General features: G+C 35.0%; 1 protein-coding gene across 1 annotated transcript in view; it reads left to right on the plus strand.

The window, feature by feature from the left end:
• Positions 1-10508, plus strand: part of LOC103607892 (WD repeat-containing protein 63-like) — a gene marked incomplete at its 3' end in the record, with an annotated part of 41430 nt that extends 30922 nt beyond the window's left edge. The window contains exons 11-13 of the mRNA XM_008592351.1: positions 3108-3181; positions 8036-8180; positions 10421-10508. Coding sequence (XP_008590573.1) covers positions 3108-3181; positions 8036-8180; positions 10421-10508 — 307 coding nt within the window. The remainder of the gene's footprint in view (positions 1-3107; positions 3182-8035; positions 8181-10420) is intronic.
• Positions 10509-11290: the final 782 nt, after the last annotated feature.

The following is an 11290-nucleotide window of genomic DNA, read 5'->3' on the forward strand; positions in this document are numbered from 1 at the left end:
ATTGACCTAATACAATAGTGGGGAAGATGAGGGTTTGATATGTAAAAGTAAAGTGCAAGTATTTTACACCCTTAGTATTTATGAATTAAAAATTTACGATCACAGCTATTTGGGGACAGGCAGCCCTAAGGATCTGTGTCATATTGTAATATGTAATTTGTTGAGGCACAGCCTTGAGTTGACAGTGCTGAGGGGCTGGTAGGTGAAAACTACTTGCATAGTAAGTGAGCCTGCCTGACTGCCAAGCTTTGTAACTCTATGCTTTGTGGTTCTATAACCTCACAAAGGGTGGTAGTTTTGAATTTGGAAACTGACAAGCTCCCCAATGTTTACTTCAAGGACATTGATAGTCAACTGTATACTCTGAAGAATTAACAGTTGAGAATATCAAAAAATATCCTGAGAAATTAGAGTTATGAGAGGTAATTAACTCTACCAGGTATTCAAATAGATTATGTAAAGCAATGATATTTTAAACAGTCATAATGGACCAAAATAAATAGCCCAGATACAGTTTCTGTTATCTATAATTATTTAACATATAATAATGAAAGTTATAACACAAGAAAAAGAAGTCCATTTAATAGATTATGTAAAGCAATGATATTTTAAACAGTCATAATGGACCAAAATAAATAGCCCAGATACAGTTTCTCTTATCTATAATTATTTAACATATAATAATGAAAGTTATAACACAAGAAAAAGAAGTCCATTTCAACTCATACCATACACAGAAATTAATTTAGATGTTATTAATTTCAATAAAAATAACTTGAGTCATAGAAAAATATAGCAAATCATAATAGAATATCAGATTTCTAAGATGGCAATAGTTTTCTAAGTTTTTTAATGTTGAAAGAAATCTCAAAGAGAAAGATTGACAGATTTAAAACATAACATATAAATTTCTAAATTAAAAAATAAAGAGCAAATAACTAAATGGAGGAACATATTTGTGCCAAATATGGTAAATATAAAAATTTCCAATAAATAAGCAAAACACACACACTAAACAAAACAATTAGTAAATCAGCATGAAAATCATCGAGGCTTTCTAATATCAAACAATTTAATAACAAACCAACAATAATGTACTATTTTGGACTTAATTTTTAAATGAAAATTTCAAGCAATACTCAGTGTTGAAAAGGATGAGGTGGACCAGTTAACACTAAGATTGCTGATTGCAACATAAAACTTTTGGAACGGTTAGTCAATGCAGTTCTTAAGTCATCCAAATTTTCAATTTGGTAATTGAAGTGGGAATTCATACTAAGAAACAATCCAATTAGTGCCTCAAGGTACAAAATTACACGCACACCTTAAAAAATCATGTCAAAGTGTATCCATGAAAGAAGATTGGGAAAGAAGATTGGAAAAGAAGATTTATATTTGATTTCAAAACCTTCTGTTTTCCAAACTTCTGTAATATTATTATTTTTTAATCATTAAAACCTAAAACCCTAGAGCAAGCACATCTCTTGTCTCTGACTTCATGCGGCAAAGAAGCCTCAGTAAAGGGAGAGGTAGCACAACGCACGTTCGAGGACTGTTCATCAGACCCCAGTGGAAGTTGGCAGCCGCTGGCGAACCTGAACCGGTTCGCACCGCTGTGTCAGCCAGCACTGTGGTGGCCGAGCTCCAGGGATGCCTCCAGACCTGACAGAGCATCACCCACACCTTCCTCCACCCCTCCTTTCACTGTTGTTGTTGTTTGCCGCTGGAAGCCCACCTTTGTGTACTATTTTGTTCATCAGTCCTCTTGGGAGGGGAGGGGAATAGAGGAAAGTCATGCGTCCCTATGGACTGTGAGAGCAGCATCTTCACACTTCACCTCAAAGCCTTTCACCTCATTTGAGAGCTACTGGGTTGGAATTTTGGACCTTCTAGGACCCCGAGGAGCCATAAACCCTCCTGGAGATCCTCTGTGCTTGCAGAGTTGTGCCAATAGTTACAGAAAGTATCAGGTCTCAGCATTCCCACCACACCATCGCTTTCTTCTTTAACACCTATCCTCTTTTCTGTTGATCTTATGTTAAGCAAACCTGACAGGGCATCACCCACACCTTCCTCCACCCCTCCTTTCACTGTTGTTGTTGTTTGCCGCTGGAAGCCCACCTTTGTGTACTATTTTGTTCATCAGTCCTCTTGGGAGGGGAGGGGAATAGAGGAAAGTCATGCGTCCCTATGGACTGTGAGAGCAGCATCTTCACACTTCACCTCAAAGCCTTTCACCTCATTTGAGAGCTACTGGGTTGGAATTTTGGACCTTCTAGGACCCCGAGGAGCCATAAACCCTCCTGGAGATCCTCTGTGCTTGCAGAGTTGTGCCAATAGTTACAGAAAGTATCAGGTCTCAGCATTCCCACCACACCATCGCTTTCTTCTTTAACACCTATCCTCTTTTCTGTTGATCTTATGTTAAGCAATCTCATAAAAGCCCCTATGTTTGACTCAATTGACAGTGAAAAATTGAAAGAGCCTACATTTCTAATAATAACAGATAATGAACTTATACCATCATCTACATGTTATGAAACTATCAAAATAATTTACGAATATATAGGTAAATGAATTCACAGGTAAATATGTGAAGTGAAAAATCTCAAGATAAAAATGTATATGCATTCTAATTAAAACTATATTTAAAATGTTTCTGTGACAAAGGACTAGACAAGAATATATGGCAGAATTGGGTTTGATTTTAAAACCTTCTATTGGGGCCGGCCCGGTGGCGCACTGCTACAGTGCGCCGCTTGGGAGCGCAGCGGTGCTCCCGCCGAGGGTTCGGATCCCACATACAGACCGGTTCCTGCTCACTGGCTGAGCGAGGTGCGGGCGCAGCACCGAGGGTTGCGATTCCGTTGCCGGTCCCGGTCCGGTACGGGCGCAACACTGAGGGTTGCGATCCATTGCCGGACACGAAAAAAGACAAAAAGGAAAAAAAAAAAACCTTCTATTTACCAACTTCTGTGGTAGTGCTATGTTCTTTTATTAAAATTTAAAACAAAGAAGAAAAGAAATAAAAAGGTAAGCAGCTATAAGAAAAAAACATTACTCTTGTAAGTACACAGAATTTCCTTTTTTGAATTTTTAAAAAATAGATTAACAGAATGGGCTCGGTGTTTGAGAATCGAAGTGGAATATGCTGTCAACTTGTTACATGTTCAGCCGATTGGTATGTCTTATTTCAAACATTTCCTAATATGTTTTCATACGATATGTTCTTTTTTCTTAGGTGCTCCTAAAATCAGTGTCTTCTTCTGCTCCTTAAATAATCTTTATTGTAGTAATTTAATCTAACACCACTAAAGGACAGAATGTTATCGATTTTTGCTGGTTTTAAAAATCTCTTTATAGAGATAAATATGTTGTAAAAAGAGCTAGGCTTTATAAAACTAAGAGTTCATAATGAAGTAGAAAATATGAAGAGTAATGCTATTTATCTTGCATCCAAGTACTAGAAAAACTTTACCATTCCAAACAGCTTTGACCCCAATAGAAATAATGACACCTTAAGTCATAGAAGCTGACAGCAGCCCAAATAGCTGTGGAGTGGCAGGAGAAGGCATAAGTGACATTAGCAGCAGCCATGGGCAAGGTGTAGGGGAGATATGATTAGTCCTGTGGGCATCTATTGGGGAAAATTCTGTGATTGAAAGGAGCAGAAATTGACTGTGGCTAACTTAAGGGGAAAAAATTAATTTATTGGAAATAAATGTATTGAATGTTTATGCCAGTACTCTACTAGGTGCTTAATAGGTTAACTATTTTTATATTCACAACAACCCTGAAAAATACTTATGGATAGAGGAAATGCTCTGAAGGCAGATGCATTTTCTACCTGTAATTCACTATATACTTGTAGCAGGAACAGATGGCCAGCCCCTTCCATCTGAATGAATACTTGTACATAGTGAGTTATATATGTACCTCTATCCTATACTGTAGCTATAAGTAATGATGTTGCTGAATCAATGAAGAGCTGACTCAGGCACTGGAAAGAGCCCCAAGGATTTGGGTAGCAGGAACAGATGGCCAGCCCCTTCCATCTGAACAAATGAGCTCCAACCATTGTGTCACAGTGCTCAAGATTCAGAGAGAGCGGAAAAGATCTTCTGAGCCTTTGTTGCTTCATGAACCCACCCCTTTGGCCAGGGAAAGAATGGCAAAGCACCCTGAGTGACAATGCCAACCTGACTGCATTCTATGGGAAAGGGGCAGTTCCCCAAAGAAAAAGGGAGAAGTTGTCACCCAAGCAAAAGCAACATCTCACCCAAAGGGCCATACGGAATGTTATGCAACAATTAAAATTGTATTATGATTTCATGGGGAAATGCTTATGCTATAAAGTTGATTGTAAGTAACTGCATGTAAAGGTATGGCTCTTTAGTAGCCTCAGAGAACATTTAAAAGCATATCGACATAGGTCCTTGTTTGTTGTTTATAATGATGGCCCTTGAGTCTGGAAGAAAGGAAGGGTGTTGGTTGGTTAAATTATTATTTTATATGTTTATTTATGTAAACATGGAAATATTTCCTTCAAAAGTTGTTAAAGTAAAAAATAAAGTTTAAGCATTTAGAAAAGCTCACTTTTAGGTATCTAGAAAACTCATCCATTCTAATCTTTATACTTCGGCCATGCTAAGGGTCTTATAAAATAAGTTTCTGTTAATAAGAATGTGTGACTGATTCATGTAGAAATTTCAGCTGATGCTATCTGTATTTAGCAAACCATTCATGAATAATACAAATTAATTATGGTGTTTTTTTTCAAGGATTTATATTTTGGTAACATAAAAATGATTAATATTTTTATTAATTTTAACGCTGTAAATAAGACTTGAGAAGAGCTATACAATATTAAAAAACAACTTTAACTATAAGCATGTTTAAAACAGATCTTAATATGCCACTTATGGTGTTTTTTTCAAGGATTTATATTTTGGTAACATAAAAATGATTAATATTTTTATTAATTTTAACCACTTATTCATTATTAGGATGAAAATGATTAATATTGATTACACAATTCATATAAGTAAATGTTTTGTTAGTCTTAGTTGAGTTGCTATTTGTTTATCTAAGTACTTTAACTTATATATCTTAATTTTTATTATACCTTAAATTCATTATTTGGGTTATTTATAATATATATATCTCAGTTAATATAATTAGGGGGATAATATGGCATATTCTTTGCCATTTTCATTATATGTTTTCATGTAATTAATACAAGGCATTTTTATACTAAAGTACTGTAGAAGTATTAGTATAAAGTATTGTAACTTTCATTATCAGAAACGTATTCTTCACAGTTTGATTATGAAAATCAAATGAGATAATGTATGTGAAAATTCATTATAAAGTTTCACACATATACAGAGTGTTATTTTCAGTGCACGCTGTATATGTGTAGAACTTTATAAATAATTTTAATAATAAACCAATAAGAAAGGAGTAATAAGAGGAGAAATAACACTTGTTGGGTGCCTACTATGTGCAAAGCACATAATATCTGACTCCATCTGTGTATACATTATTTTTACTATGTTGCTTTTAAGATTATATCATTTTGAGAAAACATCAAAAGCACAGTCAACAAAAGAAAAATATAGACAAATTAGAGTTCATCAAAATTAAAACTTCTGTGCTTCAAAAGGCACTATCAGGAAGTTGAAAAAACAATGGGAAAAATATTTGTAAATCATATATCTGATAAAAGACTTGTATCCAGAATATATAAAGAACTCTTACAACTCAACAATAAAAACACAAATAACCCAATTAAAAAGTGAGCAAAGACCAGGGACTGGACCCACCCCCCCCCCAACCAGGCACACCACTAGTGCCTCGGGGCCCACCTGAGGCATGGATCCAGGGACCAGACTGCCCCGCCCCCCACAACCAGGCACACCGCCAGCATTTGCCAGCCACTGGAGTGCATTGATACAAGGAGAGCCACCAGCAGAGACCAAAGAAAAGAAGAGGATGTCTCTCTTCACAAAGCCCATTTCAGAGTGACAGAAGAAGCATTTGCTCTATGTAATTTTGGGGGACCTGAACACACCTCTCAGCATTGCACAGATTATCTAGGCAACAAATCAACAGAGTAACCATTACTCTTTCAGAACAAGAGAAGAAATCTAGGGTTATCAGAGGTGGGGGGGAGGGAGAGGGGGATACGGAGAGATTGGACAATAAAGAATAAGTATAATTTGTAACTATTTATGCTAGTAATATTAATTTGATCAATATGTGTCAACATTGAACCTCCAAAATATTTATAATCAAATATGAGTCGATAAAAAAATTTTTAAAAATTGAGGAAAAAAAATTGGAATATAATCAACAACCTTTGTCCTAGTCCCTAGAAACCTTCAACTATTAAAAATTGCCTCGGTTATAGATCACTTCAGAAAACCCGGTACTCAAGAAGTATTTCTGTAAGAGCTTTCAAGTGAATGCAAATAAAATAAGATTTTGAAAACTGAAAAAAAGTGAGCAAAGAAATTTCAATAGATATTTCTCCAAAGAAGATGTACAAATGGCCAATAAGCACATAAGAAGATATGCAGTATCGTTAGCTATCAGAGAAATGCAAACCAAAATTATAATGAGACTTATAATAGCCAAAATAATCTTGTTAAAGAAGAACATAGTTGGAGGACTCACACTTTCCAATTTCTAAACTTTCTACAAAGCTACGGTGATAGAGACAGATATACTAGAACTAGCATAAGGATAGACACATAGATAAATGGAATATAATTAGGAGTCCAGAAGTAAACCCATACACGCATGGCTAACTGACCTTCAACAAAGATTCCAGGACAACTCAATGAAGAAAAAACCAGTCTTTTCAACAAATGGTGCTGGGACGAGAGGATGTCCACATGCAAAAGATGAAGTTGGACCCCTACTTCACACCATCTGCAAAATTGACTGAAAATAGAATAAAGACCTAAATGTAAAAGATAAAATTAAAAGACTCTTAGAAGAAAACGTAGGCATAAACCTTCATTTCCTTAGGGAGTGGTACCACTTTTGATGAGATTCTACTTTATACCCACTAGAATTACTACAACCAAAAGACAAAAAACAAACAAACAAACAAAAAACAAGTGTTAATGAACTTGTGGCAATGTGGAGAAGCTGGAATCCTCATACATTGCTGATGGGATATAAAAATGGGAAAGTTTCTTTGGAGAATAATTTGGCAGTTCCTCAAAAGATTAAAAATAGAGTTACCATATAATATAGAAATTCCACTCCTAGATATAGCCAAGAGAAATGAAAACATACATCTACATAAAACTTATATACAAATGTTTATTAGCAGCTTTATTCTTAAGTCAAAAAAGGGGAAATAATCCAACTGATGAATGGGTAAATAAAATATGATATACCCATACAATGGAATATTCAGCAGTAAAGAAGATGAAGTACTGGTATGTGCTACAATATAGATGAACCTTGAAAATATTAATCTAAGTGAATGAAGGCAGTCACAAAAGACCATATATTATATGATTCCATAAATGTCCAGCATAGGAAAATCTATAGAGATAGGAAGCAGTTAGTGCTTGCCTAGGGCTGCTCAGAGGGCTTGGAGGGGAACTACTAATGGCAAGTGACTGCTACTCTATGTGGTGTTTCTTTTTAGGGTGATGAAAATCTTCTAGAATTGATTGTGGTAATAGCTGTACAACTCTGTAAATACATTAAAAATCACTAAGTTACACACTTTAAATGGGTGAATTCTGTAGTATACGAGTTATAGCTCAATAAAACTGTTATATTACTATAATATATTGGTCTCAAGACTAGGAAGTTATTAAATAACCCTATAAAAAGTATAAGTTTATAAAATATAAAATGCAAAATAATCACATTTCATAAAAATCTTAGTTTTGAAGATGTTAAAATATAGCCATGGTCTCATTGCTGATGTGTAGCAGCAGTAATGCTAGTCCTGAGGTCACGCTTTTTTTTGTACCTAATAAAAAATAAAATATAAACTTTTTTTCAGCACAATATGTTTTTGGGATATTAGACCACAGAAAGCTTTAACCCCCCAACCAACAGAGAAAAAGAAAGAAGAAGTTATTGAAATTCCTTTTGATGTACCATCTACTTTTTTGCATCTAGATCTCTCCTGGAAACCTCTCAATAAGGTATTGTGGGATTTAGTCCATCCTATTTGCTTATATACACTATAAAATTTGCATGCACAGACATACATGTACACACACTTTAAAAAGTTAGAGCAGCTCATATTAACACAAGAAGTTACAATTTATGTACTCATTTAACCAATAAATTCCTTGATTGACAGTTATTTTGGTGCCTGCCTAGATTAAGCCAGAAATCAAAACCATCATGAACTAAGCAAGCCACAACTTACAAATGGTTTGTGTAATCATTATTCAATTGCACTTTAGTTGCTTAAAAAATTGGTAGGTGCTCAGGTTAGCCTAGAAAAGCTAATTCCCCTCCTATTATAGCCAAAATTCTGGATATTTTGCATATCAGTAGTTGGAATCTGATACTGTTGGGATATCTATGACCAAACACAACTGAAAAGTAATTGAGTGAGAAGTTATTTGTGTTTATCCTGAAGATAGAGCTTGAGGAAAAACCATTTTAATTTGAGAAAAATATGGCTATGGATGTGATGTGTGAAAAGTAGGAATGGATTTCTGAAGTTGATGGCTCTCTTTCTTTAGAAAGTCTAACAAGGATGTATTATGGAATAGAATACAAGACATTTTCAGAAAGAAAACACATGAGACTTTGGCATTTGGAAATGTGTCCCCAGACAAGCTCTCTTCTGTGGCAAGGTTTTAGAAATGTGGTTTAGCAATAAACCTTATTAAAGAAAACATAGGAGAAACACTAAGCAAATAGGGCTGGGCACAGACTTCATGAATACAACCCCAAAAGCACGGGCAACCAAAGGAAAAATAAACAAATGGGATTATATCAAACTAAAAAGCTTCTGCACAGCAGGAAGTAGTTGTCAGAAATGATGCATGCTACATATGGTTGCTATATTTAGCACCAAAGTAATTCATTTATCTTTATAGACACACACACAGACAGGGCGAATTCAAAAGTAGTCTTCCGACAGAGAAAATGTCGCAATCCTATACACACACTGTCAAGAAGCCCTTGTGTTCTACAATGTAAAGGGCTTTTTTTAAAATTACAAGCTATATTTCAAGCAAAGCAACCTCTTCTAAAAATAATTCCATTCGATCAAAGTTGCAAGAGTGCTACTGGTTATTATCTCAGGGGCAAACCCAGAATCAAAACACAGTATAATCTCTCATGCCCAGAAAAGGGCCCCATTAATGGCTATCTATCAAAGGAGGGAGGTTTTATTTAATTTTAATTTTTATTTTTTTGAAAATATTTAAATATTTATTTATTAATAATAATAAGCCCATTACATTTTTTTTTAAATTTTATTTTGTCGATATACAATGTGGTTGATTATGGTGGCCCATTACTGAAACCTCCCTCAAAGGAGGGAGGTTTTAAAAGATCACATACACAATCAGGGCAGCCAAAGGAAAATATAAAGTTCTTAAATATATGCATAATAAACCCTCCTGGTTTTATAATCAGGCTGAAATCTCACTGATGGGGTCTGGATGAAATTCCGAATTAAAAGAATGAAGCTGAAATCCTCACTACCTCAAGGTAGCAGCTGAAGATTTTAATGTATGTACATTTTTAGTCACTAAATTTTTGTATCATCTGGAGTGTGATTAATGCCCAAAGACGTTTAAGAACTTCTAATGACACTAATAGCCATTGGTTGCCATTGAAAAGAGGTCCTGCTACTCAGCTATAAAAACGAATGAAATACTGCCATTTGCAACAACATGGATGGACCTTGAGAGAATAATATTGAGTGAAACGAGTCAGGCAGAGAAAAAGAAATACCACATGTTCTCACTCATTGGTGGGAGCTAAAAATAAACAAATTAATTCACCCACATACACACTCACAAAAAAACCGGGGGGGGGGGGGGAAGAAGATATAACAACTATACTTTTTTGAAGTTGTTACAACAAGCAAATGGAAAGGACATTCTTGGGTGGGAGGGGAGAGAGGGAGGAGGGAGGGAGGTATCGGTGATGGGCCATAATAATCTAATACATTGTATATTGACAAAATAAAAATTTAACGAAAAAATGCTCAGGTAAAAAAAGAAAGAAAGAAATGTGGTTTAGGTGCTTTCCATGAGGAAAAGCAACTAAAAATGTGAGGGAGAAAGGGGAAGGGAGAGGGAGGGGGAGGTGGGTTTCCCTCAATCTGGGGCCAGAAGGGAAAGGCAAGAATAAATCACCTAAGAATAATTTAAGGATATATGGAAATAATCTTTCTTTTATGTTGCCCCCAAAGTTAAGACTGTCTAAGGGAGAAACAAGTTTAGACCATTGCCCAACAAAGATAAGCCTGAATGAAGACCATCTTATTTACAAAACACAAGGTAAGTGCCTTTGCTTATTAAAAAGGCATTTAATAGTTTGCATGTTAGTGGCTGATTACATCTAACATGAGTTAATTTCTAGGATAGTTTGATTTGTAAAAAGAATATGAAAATTAAACTTTCCAGTATGGAACTTAATAATGGTTATAATCACTATAGCCAACACATTAAAACTGTGTATACACATAAAAATATTTGACAGAATTTAGTTCAATTCAGTCTCACAAACATTTATTGAGCACATTTATGTATTTTTGAAAACTCATTACATTAAAATAATGAATGAAGCCCACTGAATGAATATGTATGTGCTCAAAAAAGTTCTATGAAATGGTACACATCTGAAGTCTAGCAAAATAAGTTCTAAAGTACCAAGAAATAAATTACTGTTCTCAATCAGAATATATTTTTAAACATTAATTTTTATACAGCACCATGATAAAACTGAGTAAAGAAAGAAAATTGACTTTTAAATTTATCTCAACTCAACCCTCACATCTTTGATGAAGTAATTGCAGGGTGCACGTACAAGCTGTCAGAACAATCAGGATAAAAGCGTGCATGCATATCCTACCTGGAGAGCAATGCGTAATACAAATGAACAAGAATGATTAGCGATTGAAGTATTTTCCAAGCATTTGACTTGTTGAAAGGATTCCATTTATACATTTTTCAATGTTCGGTTAAAGGATAGGACATCTAAGAAAAACATTTAATGTATACCTAATAACCAGTGTGAGCAAAATTTCACTTTGGAGCCATGCGTTTATTGATATAACCGA

The sequence above is a fragment of the Galeopterus variegatus genome, unplaced genomic scaffold (assembly GCF_000696425.1).
Source record: "Galeopterus variegatus unplaced genomic scaffold, G_variegatus-3.0.2 Scaffold7809, whole genome shotgun sequence".
In the NCBI taxonomy this organism is placed as follows: domain Eukaryota; kingdom Metazoa; phylum Chordata; class Mammalia; order Dermoptera; family Cynocephalidae; genus Galeopterus; species Galeopterus variegatus.